This window comes from Balaenoptera musculus, chromosome X (assembly GCF_009873245.2).
Source record: "Balaenoptera musculus isolate JJ_BM4_2016_0621 chromosome X, mBalMus1.pri.v3, whole genome shotgun sequence".
Taxonomy (NCBI): domain Eukaryota; kingdom Metazoa; phylum Chordata; class Mammalia; order Artiodactyla; family Balaenopteridae; genus Balaenoptera; species Balaenoptera musculus.
The window spans coordinates 99,674,004-99,699,031 of record NC_045806.1 but is presented as its reverse complement, the minus strand read 5'-3'; the positions used below and the strand labels follow the sequence as shown (position 1 = coordinate 99,699,031).

Genomic DNA, 25,028 nt, shown 5'->3' with positions numbered 1-25,028 from the left:
TATTTATTGGGTTGGCCAAAAAGTTTGTTCAGGTTTTTCCATAACATCTTACAGAAAACCCAAACAAACTTTTTGGCCAACCCAATATATGCTCATCTTTTCCACCAGGGCATGAAAATCTGGAAAGCATCTCAGGGCCTAACATTGTGTTAGGCAGCCTCTAAGATGACTCTAAATGATCCCTGCCTCCTGATATTCACACCCTTGTATAATTCTCTCCCCTTAAGGGTGGGCTGGACTAAATGTGTGAATAGCAACAGTGATGGGATGTCACTTCTGAGATAAGGTTATAAAGGGCTGCAGTTCTCATATTGGGTGTTTTCTCATATGCTCTTTCTTGTTTGGACCACGCACTTGGGGAAGCCAACTGCCATGTCATGAGGTAGCCCTGTGTGGAGATCCAAATGGTAAGGAACTGAGAGAGGCCTCTGTATTAGTTTCCTAGAGCTGCTGTAACAAATCACCACACACTGGTTGGCTTAAAACAGGAGAAATATATTCTCTCACAGCTCTGGAAGCTAGAAATCCCAAATCAAGGTATCAGCAGGGACATGCTCCCTCTGAAGGCTCTAGAGTAGACTCTCTCCTTGCCTCTTCCTAGCTTCTGGTGGCTCCCAGGAATCCTTGGTGTTCCTTGGATTGTAGCTGCATCACTCCAATCTCTGCCTTCATCTTCACATGGCCTTCTTCTCTGTGTTTCTGTGTATCCTCTCTTCTTCTGATAAGGATACTAGTCATTGGATTTAGGGTCTGCTCTAAGCTGGTATGACCTCATCTTAACTTGATTACATCTGCAAAAACTCTATTTCCAAATAAGGTCACATTCACAGGTACCAGGAGTTGGAACTTGAACATATCTTTTTGGGGCACATGATGCAACCTGCTACAGCCTCCATCCAGCATCCAGAGTGGAAACGAGGCTTTCCAATGACCATATGAGTGATTTTGGAAGTGGATTCTCCAGCCCCAGTCAAGCCTTCAGATGAGACTGAAGTCCCAGTCAACAGCTTGACTGGAACCTTATGAGAGAACTTGAGCCAGAGGTACCTAGCTAAGCTATGCCCAGATTTTTGAGCCATGGAAACTGTAAGATAGTAAATATGTGTTTTTTATTTTTTAATTTTTTTATTATTTTTTTAAATTTTTTGGCTGCACTGCACAGCATGTGGGATCTTAGTTCCCCAACCAGGGATCGAACCCACGCTCCCTGCATTGGAAGTATGGAGTCTTAACCACTGGACCGCCAGGGAAGTCCCAAATATGTGTTTTTTGTTTGTTTGTTTTTTTAAATTAATTTTTATTGGAGTATGGTTGCTTTACAATGTTGTGTTTTCTTGTTTTTTGTTTGTTTTTTTTAAATTAATTTTTATTGGAGTATAGTTGCTTTACAATGTTGTATCCAAATATGTGTTTTGTAAGCCACTAATTTTGGAGGTAATTTGTTATGCAATAATAGATAACTAATACAACCTTGCCTGGCACATAGCTTGTTCAGTCTTTCAATTAACAGGGAATTGACTACTTCAATAACCTGTCTCTCTGACTGTTAGATAGCTGTCAGAAAGTTCTTAAGTTGGTCCTGTTTTGGCCCATGGTGCCACAAAAAAGATAGCCTATTCCCTCTTCTACCTGACAATACCTCAAATATTAGAATTCAGCAATTATGACTCCCTAAGCTTACTTCGTTAACTGTTCTTCCCCAAATTTTGAGATTCTTCAACATCCTGATTATCCTTTCAAAGAAAGATTCCAGTCTGCCAATGCACCTCTTACAATGTGGTGCCCAGGATGGAATACTGTATACTTTTGATGTGGCCAGGACACTGTGCCCCACCCTGCAGCATTCCCTTGTTCTGGATGCTGCACTATCACTGCTGCCTATGACTGCAATATGCCTTTGGGGGATATTTAAGGTACCGATGTTGAGTCACTTTGAGCTTACAGTCAAATAAAACCCTATATCTCACCCCACAGCACACACATCCATAAGGGACATGTCTTTCCAATCCTGTACTTGACCCTGGCACATAGCTTGCTCAGCCTCTCAATTAATAAATGAAACTGATTTTCTTCAAGCCTAGATATATGTTTATCTCTATAAAATGCTATCAAGGTCATTGTCCTACTCTTGATTCTGTTACCAGCACATAGGATAGTACTCTAGCATTGCATAATCTGCAGATTTAATCATGCCTGCCTTCTATATTTTTGTTCAGGTTGTTAACAAAGATACAGACAGGACAGAAGAAAGGATAACAGCATTTGGACTGCAAATTTTCAAAGAGTTGCATACTGTAAATTAACCCTGAGTGATTTGACAATAATTAAACAGAAAATACATTTCAATTGTAAGTATTCTCTGGCTGACGTCAAGAATGAAGAACGGGGACTTCCCTGGTGGCACAGTGGTTAAGAATCTGCCTGCCAATGCAGGGGACACGGGTTCGAGCCCTGGTCCGGGAAGATCCCACATGCCGCAGAGCAACTAAGCCCGTGCGCCACAACTACAGAGCCTGCGCTCTAGAGTCCACGAGCCACAACTACTAAGCCCACGTGCCACAACTACTGAAGCCTAGAGCCCATGCTCTGCAACAAAAGAAGCCACTGCAATGAGAAGCCCACACACCACAACGAAGAGTAGCCCCCGCTCGCCACAACTAGAGAAAGCCCGCGTGCAGCAATGAAGACCCAACGCAGCCAAACATAAGTAAAATTAAAAAAAAGAAAGAATGAAGAACAGCCCTTTCCCACAATCAATTTTCTGCTTCAACTCAGTTTCCATGCATCAATGGTTTAATAAAATCCCATTCTCTTACCTATACTCATTGCTTGACTCCAATTACTCCAGAGTTTGTCATCCTCATAGCATAACTTATTTGTTTTGACTCTTATTCTGACTGTGTTCAAAGTATCAGGAAGAACACCAGGGACCATGAAACAAATTGTACCCTTAGATATAAAATAAAAGCACACAAGGAATATTACCAGCTTATTCTCTTTCTCTGCTTCTGAATCCTAAATATAATTATCTGCCAAATTTTGTATATGATTAAGACTTTGTATTGCAATACAAATTATCTGACTTTAACTCCTGAAAAAGAAAATTGGCAATAATCCACAGAACAAAGTAGTCTGTTTTTTCTCAAAGCAGTTCAAATTTAGGATATGCTCACCCTGCCCCGCCCCCAATTACTCTGTGAGTTTAAGCCCAAATAGCTAAAATTGAATTTACTGACCTCTAGGTTTCCTTCAAATTCTGAATTCTGACATTTGGCCTCTTCAACCTTGAAAATATAAAAAATGAATAAATTCAAAAAGTTTTAAAGACCACACTTTATATCATTTAACTGTTTTAACAAGTTTTCTTTTATGCCATTATCCGAGGACCAGGTGCAGTGAAAAAAGGTAGGTTTTTAAAAATAAGTGGTCAATTACATATCCATATGTGAAAAAAAAGAATCTTGACCCCTACCTCACACTATTTACAAAGTCAATTCCATATGGATTGCAGATCTAAATGTGAAAGTTAAAATAAATTAATAAATAAATACATAAATACAGCAAGCTTTTAGATGAAAACATAGAACATCCTCATGACCTTAAAGTAGGAAGGCATCTTAAATAGGACCAAAAAAATATTAACCATAAAGGAAAAATTTTTATAAAATCATCCATATTAAAATTAAAAGTTTCTGTTTATCAAAAGATATCCTATTAAGGAAATTAAAAGGTAATGCATAGAGTGAGAAAAGATATTTGCAGTTTCTGACAAAGGACTTGCATATATATATAAAATATATATTTATATATAATACACACACATATATATACCTCATAAATTAATAAGAAAAAGACAGACAGCCCAATAGAAAAATGGCAAAAGACTTGAACAGACATTTCACAAGAGGATATTCAAATTGCCAATAAACATAGGAAAAAGTGCTCAACTTCATTAGTTATCAGGAAAATGCATATTAAATCCACAAGATAACGATACACGCACCTACAGGACAATACCAAGTGTTGGTGACGATGTAAAGCATCTAGCACTCTCAATTTCTGCTTTTAGTAGTGTAAATCGGCACAACCATTTGGGAAAACTTATTATCTACTAGAGACAATCATATGTAACCCTATGGCCCATATATGCGCAACAGAAATGTACACACATGTGCACCAAGAAATAAGTGTGCAAATGTTCATAAAAACTCTATTCATAAAATTCCAAACTGGAAACTATTCAAATGTCTATCAGTGGGAGAATGGATAAATCAAATGTGGTATATTGACATGATGGAATGAATGCAATGAGATGCATCTTCAACCACAGGCAACAATATCACTGAATCTCATAAACATAACATTGAACAAGAGAAGACAGACACAAAAAAAAGTTCTGTATAATTCGTTTATATAAAGTTTAAAAAGAGGCAACAAAATTAATCTACGGGATTAGAAGTCAGGATAATAATTGTTCTTTGGGAAAGTAGTGACCAAAAGGAGTCATGATTGAGCTTCTAGGGTACTGGTTATGCAAGTGAAAAATCATTTGCGAAAAATCATTGAGCTGTACATAATGACTTCTGCAATTTTTCTATAGTATACTATATATAATAAAAAGTTAAAAAAAGAAAACTATTATGCTCCGTTGTTGAGAGTATAATATACCAAAAATGACTGGGTTAGAGAAAAGAAAGTAAAATGCATTTTCTCCTCTAAACAATTTAAGTCACGTGCTGTCTGATGTAAAGAGAATAACCAGTTCCTAAAATGTAAATATTTCCAAATCAACACATGAAAATCTGTTGCTTAGTTAAATAGTCTACTTCTGGCCAACAGGTCCATGAAAAGATGTTCAACATCACTAATCATTAGCGAAATACAAATCAAAACCACAATGAGATATTATCTCATACTTGTTAAATGGCTATCATCAAAAAGATAAGAGACAACAAGTGCTGGAGAGGGTGTAGATAAAAGGAAACCCTCATGCACTGTTGGTGGGAATGTAAACTGGTGCAGTCACTTTGGAAAACAGTATGGAGGTTCCTCAAAAAATTGAAAATAGAACTACCATACGATCTAGCAGCCCCAAGGAAATCCTGCCATTTGTGACAACATGGATGAAACTTGAGGGCATTATGCTGAGTGAAATAAGTCAGAGAGAGAAAGACAAATACTGTATGATCTCACTTGTATGTAGAATCCAAAAAAGTCGAATTCACTGAAGTGGAGAGTAGAATGGTAATTGCCAGAGGCTGGGGAGTGAGGAAAATGGGAAGATGTTGGTCAAGGGTGCAAATTTTCAGTTATGTATTCTGGGGATCTAATGTACAGCATGATGATTACAGTTAATAATACTGTATTGTACAGAAACTAACACAACATTGTAAATCTACTATACTCCAATAAAAATTAATAAAAAAATACTGTATTGTATACCTGAAGTTTGCTAAGAGAGATCTTAACTGTTCTCATCACACACACAAAAAAGGTAAGTTTGTGAGGTGACGGATGTGTTAACTTGTTTGTGATAATCATCTCACAATGTATATGTATATTAAATCATGTTGTACACCTTAAAATAATCACATTGTACAACCTAAATATATACAATTTTTACTTGTAAATCATACCTCAATAAAGATGGAAAAAATAGTCAACTTCTATCAAAGAGATGTTTAAACATGGGACAAAGACCAGAACACACGCTATGATCTTTGGCATTCAATGTCATTCACTAAATGGTTCCTATCAGCATTTGTGAAGAGTGAAAGGCCAACTGAATGATGAAGAGCCATCCTATCAATATTTCATATAGGGGCAGAGAAAAGGCCACTCGGGGGCTACTGTACACCATGCTGGCCATTCGGAATCAGAGGCCTGCTGGGGAATCACAAGTGCCAACCACCACTTGAGGGACCAGGTTGCAGGCTGATGTCCCCCCTCCCCTGGACCATCTCCCAGATATATATATTCCAAAGTCAGCAAATCATTGTGTAAATTGATAGTTCTGGGCTCTTGTTCAAATGTAAATCTCCTTGTGTAGTTTACCAACTGCTCAGATATTTCCGTGAGAAAAGGAAAACAAGGACACAGATCACCAAGTAGATAGCTGGCGGGGATGGAGGTGGTCAAAGACAAGTCACTTCTTACTTTATGATCCTGTCATGAGCTACCTCTGACCCAGCGCCATGTGATGGCACCAGTTCATGTTCCAGCCTACTTCCCCCTCTTAACTAGAACACCAGGCAAAAGAATTCCTCAAAAAAAGTCTTGCAAAAAGAACCAAAAAGGATCTAACCAGCAGAGCTCAAAATCAGCGAGCACACAAAAAGCTGATGACATTCTAGGGGAAGAAACAGCTGGTGAACATCTGCTAAGAGAGAGAACATTAAACTCAAGTGTATAAACAGAGTTAACTCCAAATCAACTATAGTTCTGGTTTTGATGGATAAATTCCACAGTATAGTGTGCTCTCTTCAGTTCAGAAGTTTGCAAAAAAAAAAAAAAAGGTAACTCAATTCAACAAGAATTTATCAAGTGGTGACTATGCACATGGTCTTATACCAAGTGTTCTTGGTCAAAGCTTAATACCTGGAGACCAACCTCTGAAGTGATACTTATGAGCTATGTGGCCTGTAGCAAGTTACTTAACCTCTCTGAGCCTTAGCTGCTCAATAAGATATAGGTTAAAAGAGAACCTATTTCATCAATAGTTATGAGCTACTGTATAAGAAGTACATAGAAGAGTGTATTTGTAACACATCATAAACAGTAAGTGATGGCTGTTACTATTAACAGGAAGTATTGAGGTGGTCCCGGGGGTCAGACTTTTATGGAAATCTTGACTCTATCACTTATTAGAAATGTGACCTTACAAGTAACCTCTGAGACTGAGTTTTCTCATCTGTAAAATGGGGACAAAACAACAGGACCTTGGGACTTCCCTGGTGGTGCAGTGGTTAAGACTCCGCCTGCCAATGCAGGGGACACGGGTTCGAGCCCTGGTCTGGGAAGATCCCACATGCCGCAGAGCAACTAAGCCCGTGCGCCACAACTACTGGGCCTGCGCTCTAGAACCCGCAAGCCACAACTACTGAGCCCGTGTGCCACAACTACTGAAGGCCGTGCGCCTAGAGCCCGTGCTCCGCAACAAGAGAAGCCACCACAATAAGAAGCCCATGCACCGCAACGAAGGGTAGCCCCCGCTCGCTGCAACTAGGGAAAGCCTGTGCACAGCAACGAAGACCCAACGCAGCCAAAAATAAATAAGTAAATAAATAAATTTATTAAAAAAAAAACAAAACAGGACCTAGATCCTTGGGGTTATTGTGAGGACCAAATGAGACAATTAAAATAAAGTGCTTTTTAAAATAGCTAATACATAGTAATTGCTTAATATATGTTAGCTGGTATTAGTAGCAGGAGCAGCACAAAGTAAACACCACCTAACTCCTCCCTACAGGAGCTTATATTTTTTGGTAGAGATCATGGGTAACTAGCAGGACATAATTCAGTACCAAGTGAGTAATGCAAGCAGCACGTGTCTCAGGATTTCAGACAGAAGAGAACAGTAAAGGCTGGAATAGTCAAGCATATTCGGCTTTCTGATAACTCACTTGGTTGTAAATTCAAGCCTCACCCCCTCCTCACTTGGAAGCCCTTTGCCTTTTCCTTTGTGGCATTATCTGGGGACTCCGGTTTCTGGTACGAATAATGATTATTCTATTTCAGCAAACGCCTTCATTTGCAAATGTCCAGAAGAGGTCTGCTCAGCTGTGGACCTGGTCACTCCCTCTTGGAGTTACAGCCAGTTAATGCTGGCTTATTTTAGTAAATAAAATAATTTAGTTTTTGAAACTCCCATGATGAGCTAAAGCAAGTGGACCAAGGAATCTGCCCACATGTGAGATTCAGGACTCCTTTAAAAACCAATATAATACACTTGGTTTCTAACCTCTAAAACTCAAATGCACACAGGGCCCAGGCAGGTGGCACACAAATGAGTGGGGCAGTCCCCATGGTCCTAAGGCGCCACCTTATGGCAACTACACTGTCAGGTACCACAGTTTTAAATCTGGGTAAAAAATTCAAATTTAATATACAAGCAAACAAAACCCCACTTTGTTTGTGGTCCAAACAAAAATGTTTGAGGCCCGAGTTCATGTCCTCTGCTGTAAGGCGTAACAATGAGACTGAGGCCCTGAGGTTATGCCACATCCTGTTATGCCCAGTGCCCCACAGTGACCTCTAATTAGCATGTTTTGTATTAGATTACAAATAGCGTAAATGTACATAATCCAAAAACTACTGACTACTCAGTACTGACTACTTTAGTTGCCACAAACTCCAAGAAAACTGAATGGCTGTACTGGAGCCTCCAAGTATCTACATAATCTGACCCCAGCCTCATGCTCAGACATCTCTTCCTACTATATTTTGGTCACACCAGTCTCCTTTTTCTCACACACGCCAAGTTCATTGCTGCCTCAGAGTCTTTGTACATGCTGCCCCCTCCGCCCCCAGATCGTCAAATGGCTAGCTCCTACGCATCGTTCTGGTCTCACCTCAAGTGTCATCACTACGGATGACTACCCTACCTAATATTCCCTCAGGACTTCCCATCACCCCCATTTAATTTTCTGCATAACATTCGTTCTCTAAAATTAGCTTGCTCATTTACACACTTGTTTTCTAGTAGGTAAGCTTCGTGGGAAAAAAATTCTTTTCATCAGGTGTCATGTGCACATAAAATAGTGCCTGGCACATGGTAGGCACGTAATAAAAAATGTTTGAACAAATGAATTAATGAATGGCTGGAATCTTGCAGCCAATGCTACCATAAACTGTCAAACCTTTCACCATACTCTATTTCAGAGAAGTTTCATCATCATCATCATCATCATCATCATCATCATCATCATCACCATCATCATCAGATGACAAATCTAAGAGCTACATTTCATTGATATTTCAATTTATTACACTGTAAGAAATTCAAGTGAAAGAAAAATATCCAAATAACAACAACTATCAAAAAAAAACTTACGTAGAAAATATCATGTGTCTCAGCTTGGCTGTTATTGACTTCTACTTCATAAGATAAGCATCTGCTATAAAAATTCTGTGGATTCTTCCACTGCACGTATAAGTCACCATTTTGGAAGGAGAGATTTTTAATATGTGGAGGATCAGGTTTCACTGATAGAAATAGAAGAATACAAATTAGCTTCCAGAGTTTATTTTGATGAGATACACATATGGGTAGAGACAACGAAGGTCACAAAGTAAATCAAAATAGGGCTGATGCTTTTAATGGCCTTATATGATCAGACATACAGTTCTAGAATTTCTGATTAGCCACGATTAATATAGGGAGCTTATTTTAAACTGCCTAGTAAATGTATCTACGGAACATCTTTGGGGTGTCTGCCAGATGACACGAACTCTGATCTGCATCTGGTTAGGACATGGCTGGGGTATAATCAGGACATCTAGCTGCAACAAGGAGGGTAAAGAAAAGAAGTGCTTAGGTCCAGATATGCCTCTACGTGATGGGTACCGAGGAACATCAGGTACAAGCGGTTTCCCCAGGCGACACTCACTTATGCCAATCAAAGACCACAATTAAAACATTAGCATAGTTTTCCGTGGGACAACTAAGCCTGCACGCTGCGACTACAGAGCCCACGTGCTCTGGAGCCCGAGTGTCACAACAAATGAGCCCACGTGCCGCAACTAAGACCCAGCACAGCCAATAAATAAATAAATATTAAAAATAAAAAAAACAGCATAATTTTGTCATATGCTACAACATGGATGAAACTTGAGGACATTACGCTAAATGAAATAACTCCATCACAAAAGGACCAATACTGTATGATTCCAGTCATATGAGGTACCTAAAGTAGTCAGTCATAGAAACAGAAAGTAGGAAGGTGATTACCAGGGGCTGGGGGAGGGAGGAGGGGGACAGGGGGGAGGGGGAATTAGTGTTTCATGGACATGGAGTTTCAGTATAACAAGATGAGAAAGTTCTAGAGATCTGTTGCACAACAATGTGAATATACTCAACACTACTGAACTGTACACCTGAAAATGGTTAAGATGGTATATTTAATGTTATATAATTATAACCACAATTTAAAAGAAAGTAAAAAAAAAATTAGCCTAATCAATTTAGTTTTTCAGGAGTCAACTATGCTTAAGACCGAGCAACAAAAGAGAATGGATAATTAACATAAAACAACTTGACAACGTCATCTTCTAGCTGAGAAGGATCTCCCTTTATTTTATTTTTTTAATTAATTAATTAATTAATTAATTTATCTTTGGCTGCATTGGGCCTTCCTTGCTGTGCGTGGGCTTTCTCTAGTTGCGGCGAGTGGGGGCTACTCTTTGTTGCGGTGCGCGGGCTTCTCATTGCGGTGGCTTCTCTTGTTGCAGAGCACAGGCTCTAGGCGTGCGGGCTTCAGTAGTTGTGGCACGCGGGCTCAGTAGTTGTGGCTTGCGGGCTCTAGAGCGCAGTCTCGGTAGTTGTGGCTCACGGGTTTAGTTGCCCCGCGGCATGTGGGATCTTCCCGGACCAGGGCTCGAACCCGTGTCCCCTGCATTGGCAGGCGGATTCTTAACCACTGCGCCACCAGGGAAGCCCAGGATCTCCCTTTATATCACCACTAATCTCTAGGAAGAAGAGCAGCAAAATGAGCTTTAAAAGGTCCAACGAGGACAATCTGCCAAGCCGGGGGGCGGCGGGGGGTGCAGAGAAGGGCTTTGCTTCAGATGATCCTATTTGGCAAGTTTGCGCACACCCCCCGCATCCCAACCCCCTGCCCCGGCCTACAAACTAAGCTGCCCTGCGTGCACTACTAGAATTCATTTCCATGGCTGTCTGAAGCGGCGGTAAACAGTGTTCTACTCACAGACTTGGAAACCTCTGTCAATTCATGATTATTTGCCTATAAATTTTCTGTGTACCACTTAGCCAGAATCTGAGCTCTCTGTTGGGATATCACAACAAATAAATAAACATGATGCTTATACTACTCTGCTATAGAGATTTACAAAATGCTTTTATACAGCTCACATCATTTGGACCTTACAACAATCCTCTGAGGTCAAGAGGAACTGTGTACCCCCTTTTACAGATGAGGAAGCACTTAGAGTGTATATGCCTTGTCCAAAGTGAAGAAGCTAGGACCTTAAGCAGGTCTCTTAAGTTTTTAAGTTGAGGACTCTTTCTAGTGGGCTGAAACTCGGCTGCACTGGTTGTCCTGATTGATCAGTGCCTGGGTCACCCAGAATGTTAGACAGTTTGAATATCACCCCTGATCACTCCGCCTCCAGTCTAAGCTTTTTTTAACTAAGAGGCAGATTATCCAGGAACTATATTAAGTCACATTTATTCTGCAGCATCATCCTCTGGAGTGTAAGTAAAAGAGAACAGATCTTGAGTCAGAGAGCCCAGGTTCTAACCTCGGTTCTGCAACTGACTACTTGCTCTAAGGCTCAGTGTACTCATAAGTAAACAAGGATAAAGCATGTGGCATGTGTGCTCAATAAATATGAGAATTTCCAAGCTTGCTTCTTTAAAAAGGAGCAAAGAAATATATACATAAATATAGTCCCTTTTTTTCTGGGAAGATCTTCAAACCAAAAATCATCATTTTTTATTATTTCTATTGATGTTCAAAAAAAATAACACTTTTATCCACACTGTCTTAGAGGACTTCTAAAACGTACCATGAGAAGTTAAAGGCACTATATTGAAGGATGGTCTGATTTTTCCTGCATTGTCCTTGACCATCACTTGGACACTGTGTTGTTCAAAACTGGAATCCTTCACCTTAGTCAGAGCAAAGGAACAACCAATGTGTTGACCTTCTCTATAGATGTCTTCACACTGAAGAATTTTTCCTAGGCTGCTGTGCCTGCAAGATAAAATAAGACAACCTTCTGCATTATTTTTAACCAGATATTCAAGAAACAAAGGTAGAAGTTTATTTGTTTGGTTGTTTTTAAATGACTGAAGATGTCCATGAAAAGCCATATTTGCAAACTGGCAGGGTAGCATTTTTTTAAAGCGCTATTTTATAATGTGGCTCCATTTCATACTCTAGGAAGAAGTGAATGATCCTTTTTCATGAATTGGTACTTTCAATAGTTATAGAAACTAGAAGGGTCCTGACTCTTCTTCCTCTTCTGTGTGGGAGATGGTATGAGGCCAGGATGAGGAATTTTATGCTCCCTGAAAATGCCTCATCTGCTCAATCCCGTGGTTCTCCTCTGGTCCCTCTGCCTGCTCCTTCCTTGTTTTCCTGGCTTGCTCCTCTCCTTTCTCCTATTCTCAGAGGATTCACATCTGGTCCTCAGCCTGCTTATATCCCTCTCTATTTCTTACTCCCTCATCCACTCAGCCGTTTATCACTTCCACCCCTTGACTAGAATTTCTGCACTGAGGATTCCTAATCCTGACTTCTCGCCTTGGAGCTAGTCCCAGATTTCTAACTGCTCCACTTGAGTGTTCCACTCACCTCAAATTCAACAGCCAAAACAGATGCCCCCTCTTCCCTGCCAAACTGCCTTTTCTTCTAACCGTCCCAGTTTCCATCAGTCAGAACTCAGTTTCTCTGGGCTCCTCGATTAGAGCCTTTGAAATCACCTCTCCTCACTTTCCCTATATTCTATCACCAAATTTTGTTACTTCTTCCTTTGCAAAGCTTCTGGGATTCTCTCCTATGATATTCCCCTCACCCTGTTTCATGTCCTAATCACTTGAGGCTTCATGGCTTCTCCAGACTGACCTCTCTGACTTCATTAGTGTCCTCCAACCAGTGCCAGATCAATGTTCCAGAACACAATAGCTTTCTCAGTGTCTTACTCCACTGTGTGGATCTAAATGCTGGTATCTTCTTTCCCATTTCAAAAAACCTCTACATATACCTTTCCCCAATGATCATCTAGCACAGCGCAGGCAGACAATGTGCTCATTACACTTTTTTGTCTAGGCTATCAAAGGACTCTGTTTTATAGTAACTGGCAGAAGACACAGAGTCAAGCCTTACATTATCAGTCACAAGGGGAGGAGTGCAAAGGTTCTGCAGAAAAGGAAGACAATTTAGAAAATGAACTAAGAGTAAAGAGTCCCAAACCCTTCACCTGTTTACTTCAGAATCATCTGTGCTCATTTTAAAATTTCAGATTCCTCAAACCCTCTCCCAGAGAACACTACTTAGAAGGTTTTGTCCAGGGCCTAGGAATAAGCATTTCGACAGCAATTCTCCAGGGGATTGTGCTGCAAAATCCAGTCTTATAAAACTCAGATCTTTCCCATAAGTACAGTTAATTGATCTTTGACAAAGGAGCAAAGGCAAGACATTGGAGCAAAGATAGTCTCTTCAACAAATGGTGCTGGAACAACTGGACATCCACATGCAAAAAAAATGAATCTAGTCACAGACCTTACACTATTCACAAAACTAAACTCACAATGGATCACAGACCTAAATGTAAAATGCAAAACTATAAACCTCCTAGGAGATAACACAGGAGAAAAGCTAGACAACCTTGGGTATGGTGATGACTTTTTAGATATAACATCAAAGGCATGATCTTTAAAAGAAATAATTGATAAGCTGAATTCCATTAAAATTAAAAACTTCTGCAAAAGATAATACCAAGTGAATAAGGAAACAAGGCACACACTGGGAGAAGATATTTGCAAAAGACACATCTGATAAAGGACTGTTATCCAAAATATACAAAGAACTCTTAAAACTCAACAATAAAACAAACAACCCAACTAAAAAATGGGCCAAAGATCTTCACAGACACTCCACCAAAGAAGATATATGGATGGCAAATAAGCATATGAAAAGATGTTCCACATCATATGTCATCAGAGAAATGCAAATTAAAGCAACAAGATACCACTACACACCAATTAGAATGCCCATAATCCAGAACACCAACAACACCAAATGCTGACGAGGATGTGGAGCAGCAGGAACTCTCATTCACTGCTGGTGGGAATACAAAATGGTACAGCCACTTTGGAAGGCAGTTTGGCAGTTTCTTACAAAACTAAACATATTCTTACCATATGATCAGCAATCGTGCTCTTTGGTATTTACCTAAAGGAGTTGAAAATTTATGTGCACATGAAAACCTGCATACAAATGTTTAAAGCAGCTTTATTCATCATTGCCAAAGCTTGGAAGCAACCAAGATGTCCTTCAGTAGGCAAATGGATAAATAAACTGTGGTATATCCAGACAACAAAATATTATTTAGCCTTAAAAAGAAATGAGTTATCAAGCTCTGAAAAGACATAGAGGAACCTTAAATGCATATTACTAAGTGAAAGAAGCCAATCTGAAAATGCTACATACTGTATGATTCCAACTATACAACATCCTGGAAAAAGTGAAACCATGGAGAATAAAAAAATCAGTGGTTGCCAGGGGTTGGGGTAGGGGAGAGATGAATTGGTGGAACACAGAAGATTTTTAGGGCAATGAAAATACTCTGTATGATATTATAATGATGGATATATGTCATACATTTGTCCAAACCCATGAATGTAGAACACCAAGAGTGAGCCCTAATGTAAACTATGGACTTTGGGTGATTATGATGTATCGATGTAGCTTCATCAATTGTAACAAATGTACTATTGGTGGGGAATGTCGATAACAGGGGAGGCTATTAATTGTGGGGGCAGTGGGTATATGGAAAATCTCTGTACCTTCCTCTCACTTTTGTTGTAAACCTAGAGCTGTTCTAAATAATGTCGTTTTTGAAAAAGAAAACAAAAATTCAGATCTAATGTATTTAGTTCTTCAAAAGCTGTGCAAAGAAATGCTTCAATATAGAAAGTGACCTTGTCCCTTAAGAGATAGTACATAAGATTTTTCTTGTGGTTGTAGGCCCCTGTGGTTCATGAATGAAACAGTTTTTTAAAAGCTTAGTTACAGCCATGACTAGTTTTTAGATCAGACAGGTATGAAATGTTTTCCACCCACAGCCAAAAATAAAAAACTGAAGAAACTTATGATACTATTTTTACATAACTGAAGAAAACTATGCAGAGAGTAAAATTTTTTTCAATAATGAAAGGAACTCCTCTAATGGGTAACCTTTGAGATTCCTTTTCCATTTTTGTACCCTGAATATTTCATATATGCTCATGGACCCCAGATATGAAATTTAAAAAAAAATTTTGTTGCTCTTTAGAAAAAAAATAGCGAAAGGAAAAATATCGGTTTTGAACGGACAACTTTCGAAATTTTGTGAAAGATTAGATGATAACCTAAGATAGGAGGCATTCAAGTGCTTCCTGTTAAAAATCAAACACTGGAATCCACAGAATCATACTGTAGACATAAGGAGGAAATGGACAAATTAAAGACTATTTCCCCACTCTGAAGATGATTAATATGGTAAGAAATTCCCGAAAATTCATTGGCATGGCTAGTCTGTAGCTATTAAGGTCAGGCTCCCTTCAGTGCCAGACTATCCCTGGGACGAAGTGAGAGAGTGGCATGGACATATATACACTACCAAATATAAAATAGACAGCTAGTGGGAAGCAGCCGCACAGCACAGGGAGATCAGCTCGGTGCTTTGTGACCACCTAGAGGGGTGGGGTAGGGAGGGTGGGAGGGAGGGAGACGCAAGAGGGAAGAGATATGGGAACATATGTATATGTATAACTGATTCACTTTGTTATAAAGCAGAAACTAACACACCATTGTAAAGCAATTATACTCCAATAAAGATGTTTAAAAAAAATGGATAGCTAGTGGGAAGCAGCCGCATAGCACAGGGAGATCAGCTCGGTGCTTTGTGACCACCTAGAGGGGTGGGATAGGGAGGGTGGGAGGGAGACACAAGAGGGAGGAGATATGGGGATATATGTATACATATAGCTGATTCATTTTGTTATAAAGCAGAAACTAACACACCATTGTAAAGCAATTATACTCCAATAAAGATGTAAAAAAAAAAAAAGCCTATAGTAACAGCTTTCTCCAGACTTCACCACAACATAATCAGGGCCAGGCTACTCCTTTTAAGGCTTAGTTCTCGGTCCCTTTCACTAGCAGTTCTTTCGGGAGGCAGATGTACTCAATCCTCCTCTGTTTTTATTCATGAACTATAATGCTCTTGAGTTGTTTATCCCTCCCTTCTAAGTCCTCACCCCAGTCCTGAATGTTGTCTAACTTTGGATCCTACCAAACATTCAAAACCTATTTATGGAGCACCTACCATGTATCAGTCACAGGGGGAAACAAGACACAGCCCTTGCTCTCAGGGGAGATGGCAGTCTGGGGAGGGTGACCACTAAGTAAACAGGAAATGCAACACAATGTGCTGAGTATTATGACACAGGAAGGTGGTACATGATGACTGGGCACATATCTAGGCTTGAGAGGTCAAGGAAGGCTTTCTGGAAGGGAAGTGATGTCTGAGCTAAGAAGGACAAATAAGGGGCATCCAGGTGAAAGGGCAAGGCTTGGACTGTGAGGGAACGCAGAGTGCTTCCGCTATTCTGGCTGAACTTTCGGTTTGGCTGCCGCTCTTCTGTTTGAGTGTTTGAAGAGCGACTTTGAGGAACTGGAAGAAGTTCAGTGTGGGCTGGGAGGTAGGTGCAAGAGGGGTGGGGGTACATGGGGGAGACGAGACTGACGCTACAGAGATGGGCAGGAGCTGGAGCACAAAAGGCTTTGTCGGTCACACTGGTGAGTTTGGACTTTATCCTGCAGCCACCAGGGAGCCACTGAAGGGCTTTAAGTAAAGGAGAAACAACAGGTACCATAAGCGGGCAAGTGAAACTGCAAAACCTCAAGTGAGAATGATCTGTCCTGAGGGGTGGGGGGGACTGAACTGCACAATCTCAGTCTGGCTTCGCCTCCAGTGCTTCTCAATTTGGCCGGGAGCACCTCTGGGGACAGGGGAGGAGAGTGAATGCTAACCCCCCGGCAACTTGGGAGGTTTTTGTTAAAAAATTCATGTGATATTTTTATACTATAAGCATACTTTTTTTGTACAGAGTGTTCATTCTTGAATAAAGTAAGTTCAATGTTGGCTTGTAGATAATAAAGTATTTGATTTTGATTCAATAAATGTTTCTCAATCCTGAAAAGAAAAATTCATGTGGTTGTTCTGCGTTCTATTGCATGATATAGCCATGAGTGTTTTCATATACCAAAAATACTTTACAGCAAGTCATCAGGCAAAATGGACATTCCAGGACAAGGCCATGTTTATCCTATAGCTTCAGAAGTCTTGGACGAGGCCTTCCACCCCCCACTCTCTCAGAAACAGTCTGAAGGAGCGATAAACAGGGGGACAAGGGCACGTGCAGGGCAGACTGCCAACACTAGATCTCCTGCTTCCCCACATGGAATCACACAGACTAAATGCCCGCCGTCCTCAGACCACTCTTGCCCGGTGCCACCTCCAGCCTCGGAGACTCCTCCCCATCCAGGCAGTCCACCCCCTTCATCAAAGCCTCTCAGCTTCACTCCGCCACCACCCCAAGCTCCACTGTCCCACCCCAAGCTCCACCGTCACTTCCCATAGAGTCTGCCTACACTTCTGGAAGCCTCCATCATGCACTCTTATTTCTATATAGGCAATTGTGCCCAGTGCTGTCTCCTCCACATTTGAAGCTTTAGGAGTGAAGAGACATGTTTCTTATCTCTGCTGCCCATTCAGTGCTTTACCCACAATGTGTGCTAAAGTTTTACTGAATTGAATTGATTAGCCTGGTCCTTTCTTCCTTGTTCTGTTGTTAATAATTCTAGGCTCTAGAGAGGGCAGACAGCAGAAGCAAGAAGAACTACAATCCTGCAGCCTGTGGAACAAAAACCACATTCACAGAATGATAGACAAGATGAAAAGGCAGAGGGCTATGTACCAGATGAAGGAACAAGATAAAACCCCAGAAGAACAACTAAATGAAGTGGAGATAGGCAACCTTCCAGAAAAAGAATTCAGAATAATGATAGTGAAGATGATCCAGGACCTCGGAAAAAGAATAGAGGCAAAGATTGAGAAGATGCAAGAAATGTTTAACAAAGACCTAGAAGAATTAAAGAACAAACAAATAGAGATGAACAATACAATAACTGAAATGAAAACTACACTAGAAGGAATCAATAGCAGAATAACTGAGGCAGAAGAACGGGTAAGTGACCTGGAAGACAGAATGGTGGAACTCACTGCTGTGGAACAGAATAAAGAAAAAAGAATGAAAAGAAATGAAGACAGCCTAAGAGACCTCTGGAACAACATTAAACACAACAACATTTGCATTATAGGGGTCCCAGAAGGAGAAGAGAGAGAGAAAGGACCAGAGAAAATATTTGAAGAGATTAGAGTCGAAAACTTCCCTAACATGGGAAAGGAAATAGCCACCCAAGTCCAGGAAGCGCAGACAGTCCCATACAGGATAAACCCAAGGAGAAACACGCCAAGACACATAGTAATCAACTTGGTAAAAATTAAAGACAAAGAAAAATTATTGAAAGCAGCAAGGGAAAAACGACAAATAACATACAAGGGAACTCCCATAAGGTTAACAGCTGATTTCTCAACAGAAACTCTACAAGCCAGAAGGGAGTGGCATGATATACTTAAAGTGATGAAAGGGAAGAACCTACAACCAAGATTACTCTAACCAGCAAGGATCTCATTCAGATTTGATGGAGAAATCAAAAGCTTTACAGACAAGCAAAAGCAAAGAGAATTCAGCACCAACAAACCAGCTCTACAACAAATGCTAAAGGAACTTCTCTAGGCAGGAAACACAAGACAAGAAAAGGACCTACAATAACAAACCCAAAACAATTAAGAAAATGGTCAGAGGAGCATACATATCGATAATTACCTTAAACGTGAATGGATTAAATGCTCCAACCAAAAGACACAGGCTTGCTGAATGGATACAAAAACAAGACCCATATGTATGCTGTCTACAAGACACCCACTTCAGACCTAGGGACACATACAGACTGAAAGTGAGGGGATGGAAAAAGATATTCCATGCAAATGGAAATCAAAAGAAAGCTGGACTAGCAATACTCATATCAGATATAATAGACTTTAAAATAAAGAATGTTCCAAGAGACAAGGAAGGACACTACATAATGATCAAGGGATCAATCCAAGAAGAAGATATAACAATTATAAATATATATGCACCCAACATAGGAGCACCTCAAAACATAAGGCAACTGCTAATAGCTATAAAAGAGGAAATCGACAGTAACACAATAATAGTGGGGGACTTTTAACACCTCACTTACACCAATGGACAGATCATCCAAAATGAAAATAAAAAAAGAAACGGAAGCTTTAAATGACACAATAGACCAGATAGATTTAATTGATATTTATAGGACATTCCATCCAAAAACAGCAGATTACACTTTCTTCTCAAGTGCGCATGGAACATTCTCCAGGATAGATCACATCTTGGGTCACAAATCAAGCCTCAGTAAATTTAAGAAACTTGAAATCATATCAAGCATCTTTTCTGATCACAACGCTCTGAGATAAGAAATGAATTACAGGGAAAAAAACGTAAAAGAAACAAACACATGGAAGTTAAACAATACATTACTAAATAACCAAGAGATCACTGAAGAAATCAAAGAGGAAATAAAAAAATACCTGGAGACAAATGACAATGAAAACACGATGATCCAAAACCTATGGGATGCAGCAAAAGCAGTTCTAAGAGGGAAATTTATAGCTATACAAGCCTACCTCAAGAAACAAGAAAAATCTCAAATAAACAATCTAACCTTACACCTAAAGGAACTAGAGAAAGAAGAACAAACAAACCCCAGAGTTAGCAGAAGGAAAGAAATCATCAAGATCAGAGCAGAAATAAATGAAATAGAAACAAAGAAAACAATAGCAAAGATCAATAAAACTAAAAGCTGGTGCTTTGAGAGGATAAACAAAATTGATAAACCATTAGCAAGACTCATCAAGAAAAAGAGGGAGAGGACTCAAATCAATAAAATGAGAAATGAAAAAGGGTAAGTTACAACAGACACCGCAGAAATACAAAGCATCCTAAGAGACTACTACAAGCAACTCTATGCCAATAAAATGGAAGAAATGGACAAATTCTTAGAAAGGTATAACCTTTCAAGACTGAACCAGGAAGAAATAGAAAATATGAACAGACCAATCACAAGTAATGAAATTGAAACTGTGATTAAAACTCTTCCAACAAACAAAAGTCCAGGACCAGATGGCTTCACAGGTGAATTCTATCAAACATTTAGAGAAGAGCTAACACCCATCCTTCTCAAACTTTTCCAAAATATTGCAGAGGGAAGAACACTCCCAAACTCCTTCTATGAGGCCACCATCACCCTGATACCAAAACCAGAAAAAGATACTACAAAAAAAGAAAATTACAGACCAATATCACTGATGAATATAGACGCAAAAATCCTCAACAAAATACTAGCAAACAGAATCCAACAACACATTAAAAGGATCATTCACCACGATCAAGTGGGATTTATCCCAGGGATGCAAGGATTCTTAAATATATGCAAATCAATCAATGTGATGCATCATATTAACAAATTGAGGAATAAAAACCATATGATCATCTCAATAGATACAGAAAAAGCTTTTGACAAAATTCAACACCCATTTATGATAAAAACTCTACAGAAAGTGGGCATAGAGGGAACCTACCTCAACATAATAAAGGCCATGTACGACAAATCCACAGCAAACATCATTCTCAATGGTGAAAAACTGAAAGCATTTCCTCTAAGATCAGGAACAAGACAAGGTTGTCCACTCTCACCACTGTCATTCAACATAGTTTTGGAAGTCCTAGGCACGGCAATCAGAGAAGAAAAAGAAATAAAAGGAATACAAAGTGGAAAAGAAGAAGCAAAACTGTCACTGTTTGCAGATGACATACTATACATAGAGAATCCTAAAGATGCCACCAGAAAACTACTAGAGCTAATCAATGAATTTGGTAAAGTTGCAGGATACAAAATTAATGCACAGAAATCTCTGGCATTCCTATACACTAATGATGAAACATCTGAACGAGAAATTAAGGAAACACTCCCATTTACCATTGCAACAAAAAGAATAAAATACCTAGGAATAAACCTACCTAGGGAGACAAAAGACCTGTATGCAGAAAACTATAAGACACTGATGAAAGAAATTAAAGATGATACCAACAGATGGAGAGATATACCATGCTCTTGGATTGGAAGAATCAATACTGTGAAAATGACTATACTACCCAAAGCAATGTACAGATTCAATGCAATCCCTATCAAATTACCAATGGCATTTTTTACAGAACTAGAACAAAAAAATCTTAAAATTTGTATGGAGACACAAAAGACCCCGAATAGCCAAAGCAGTCTTGAGGGAAAAAAACGGAGCTGGAGGAATCAGACTCCCTGACTTCAGACTATACTATAAAGCTACAGTAATCAAGACAATATGGTACTGGCACAAAAACAGAAACACAGATCAATGGAACAGGATAGAAAGCCCAGAGATAAACCCACGCACCTATGGTCAACTAATCTATGACAAAGGAGGCAAGGATATACATGGAGAAAAACAGTCTCTTCAATAAGTGGTGCTGGGAAAACTGGACAGCTACATGTAAAAGAATGAAATTAGAACACTCCCTAACACCATACACAAAAATAAACTCAAAATGGATTAGGAACCTAAATGTAAGACCAGATACTATAAAACTCTTAGAAGAAAACATAGGAAGAACACTCTTTGACATAAATCACAGCAAGATCTTTTTCGATCCACCTCCTAGAGTAATGGAAATAAAAACAAATATAAACAAATGGGACCTAATGAAACTTCAAAGCTTTTGCACAGCAAAGGAAACCATAAACAAGACGAAAAGACAACCCTCAGAATGGGAGAAAATATTTGCAAACGAATCAACGGACAAAGGATTAATCTCCAAAATATATAAATAGCTCATGCAGCTCAATATTAAAAAAACAAACAACCCAAGCCAAAAATGGGCAGAAGACCTAAATAGACATTTCTCCAAAGAAGACATACAGCTGGCCAAGAAGCACATGAAAATATGCTCAACATCACTAATTATTAGAGAAATGCAAATCAAAACTACAATTAGGTATCACCTCACACCGGTTAGAATGGGCATCATCAGAAAATCTACAAACAACAAAGGCTGGAGAGGGTGTAGAGAAAAGGGAACCCTCTTGCACTGTTGGTGGGAATGTAAATTGATACAGCCACTATGGAGAACAGTATGGAGGTTCCTTAAAAAACTGGAAATAGAACTACCATATGACCCAGTAATCCCACTACTGGGCATATACCCAGATAAAACCATAATTCAAAAAGACACATGCACCCCAATGTTCATTGCAGCACTATTTACAATAGCCAGGTCATGGAAGCAACCTAAATGCCCATCGACAGACGAATGGATAAAGAAGGTGTGGTACATATATACAATGGAATATTACTCAGCCCTAAAAAGGAATGAAATTGGGTCATTTGTTGAGACGTGGATGGATCTAGAGACTGTCATACAGAGTGAAGTAAGCCAGAAAAAGAAAAACAAATATTGTATATTAACGCATATATGTGGAACCTAGAAAAATGGTACAGATGAACCGGTTTGCAGGGCAGAAATAGAGACACAGATGTAGGGAGCAAACGTATAGACGCCAAGGGGGGAAAGCGGCAGGGGGTGGGGAGTGGTGGTGTGATGAATTGGGCGATTGGGATTGACATGTATACACTAATATGTATAAAATCGATGACTAATAAGAACTTACTGTTTAAAAAAACAAAATAAAATTCAAAAATTAAAAAAAAATAATTCTAGGCTCTAAAGAAAGGAAATGTTGAAAGATTAATTTAGAAAAGAAAGAAAATTTTAACAAATTTTGTAGATATAGTCACAAACATGAAATGTAAGTTATTTTGTGGGGAACTAAACTACTTTTGAACCCTGGGAATGATTTAAGTTTCCTTTTGAGAGGTAGATACCAATCACTCAGACATTGTTGATGGGAATGTAAAACGGTACAGCCACTCTAGAAAATAGTTTGGCAGGTTTTTTTATAAAACTAGATATGCAATTACCATATGATCCAGCAATTACACTCTAAGGCATTTATTCCAGGGAACTGAAAAGTGATGTTCACATAAAAACCTGAATATGAATATTTATAGTAGTTTTATTCATACTTGCAAAAAATTGGAAACACTCGAGATATCCTTCAGTGAATAAAAGGTTAAACAAACCAATACATCCATATCATGGAACACTACTCAGCAAGAAAAGGGAATGAACTATTGATACACACAACAGCTTGGATGGATCTCCAGGGTATTATGCAGAGGCTAAAAAAGATAAAGTCAGCCTGAGACAGTTATATGCTGTATGATTCCATTCCAGTTACATTCTTTTTTTTTTTTTAATTTATTTTTGGCTGTGTTGGGTCTTCGTTTCTGTGCGAGGGCTTTCTCTAGTTGCGGCAAGCGGGGGCCACTCTTCATCGTGGTGCGCGGGCCTCTCACTATCGTGGCCTCTCTTGTTGCGGAGCACAGGCTCCAGATGCGCAGGCTCAGTAGTTGTGGCTCACGGGCCTAGTTGCTCCGTGGCATGTGGGATCTTCCCAGACCAGGGCTCGAACCTGTGTCCCCTGCATTAGCAGGCAGATTCTCAACCACTGCGCCACCAGGGAAGCCCTCCAGTTACATTCTTGAAATGACAGAGGTTAGAGACTTGGGGGAGAGGAGTATGGGGAGAGGGTGTGCAGGAGGGAAGTGGGTGTAGCTATAAAAGGGCAACTCAAGGGATCCTTGTGGTAATGGAGCTATTCTGTATCTACGCATATGATAAAACTGCATAGACCTGCACACACACACACACACACACACACACCCAAATAACTGGACAGAACACCGGTGAAATTTGAATAAGGTCAGTGGACTGTACCAATGTCAATTTTCTGGTTTTGATATTGCACTCTGGTTATAAGAGATGTTACCATTGGAAGAAACTGGGTGAAGGGTAGATGAGATCTCTTTGTATATATTTTTGCAACCTAATTTTGCGGATCTATAATTTTTTTTAACATTTTTGTTGGAGTAGAATTGCTTTACAATGGTGTGTTAGTTTCTGCTTTACAACAAAGTGAATCAGCTATATGTATACATATATCCCCATATCCCCTCCCTCTTGCGTCTCCCTCCCACCCTTCCTATCCCACCCCTCTAAGTGGTCACAAAGCACCGAGCTGATCTCCCTGTACTATGCGACTGCTTCCCGCTAGCTAGCTATTTTACATCTGGTAGTGTATATATGTCCATATCCACACTATCACTCTCTCACTTTGTCCCAGCTTACCCCTCCCCCTCCCCGTGTCCTCAAGTCCATTCTCTAGTAGGTCTGCGTCTTTATTCCCGTCTTGCCCCTAGGTTCTTCATGACCATTTTTTTTTAGATTCCATATATATGTGTTAGCATACAATGGAATATTACTGAGCCATAAAAAGAAACGAAACTGAGCTACTTGTAGTGAGGTGGATGGACCTAGAGTCTGTCATACAGAGTGAAGTAAGTCAGAAAGAGAAAAACAAATACCGTATGCTAACACATATATATATGGAATCTATAATTATTTTTTAAGAGTTTGGTTTTTTTTTTAAATGAGACACCAAAAGCAGATGGCATTTTCCAATGAAGCAATGTGTAGAAAAGAATAGGCTGTTCCGTTTTGGGGTTTGTTTTAACTAGGTTAGGTGCAAAGGCTCCCAACGCAATCACAGTCAGTCCCTCTCCAGTAAGTCTCCTGTGCATACTCACCAATAGTAGAGAGTATAGTTAGTGTCAGGATTTGTATTCCTTCCAGGGAGCCAAGCGCACTTCATGTAGCTCAGGTTATACCAAATGCATTGTAGCTCAGTAACAGCGGACTCAGGATCGCCTGGAATATGCAG

At 39.7% G+C, this 25,028-nt stretch overlaps 1 protein-coding gene across 2 annotated transcripts in view; it reads right to left on the bottom strand.

Annotated features, from left to right (window-relative positions):
* Positions 1-25,028, bottom strand: part of IL13RA1 (interleukin 13 receptor subunit alpha 1) — a 59,206-nt gene that overhangs the window by 20,132 nt on the left and 14,046 nt on the right. For both annotated transcript variants that reach the window (XM_036840375.1, XM_036840374.1), the window contains exons 4-8: positions 24,895-25,015; positions 11,746-11,933; positions 9,053-9,204; positions 3,237-3,284; positions 2,817-2,949 (exon numbers count right to left, since the gene is read on the bottom strand). In XM_036840375.1, coding sequence (XP_036696270.1) covers positions 2,817-2,949; positions 3,237-3,284; positions 9,053-9,204; positions 11,746-11,933; positions 24,895-25,015 — 642 coding nt within the window. The remainder of the gene's footprint in view (positions 1-2,816; positions 2,950-3,236; positions 3,285-9,052; positions 9,205-11,745; positions 11,934-24,894; positions 25,016-25,028) is intronic.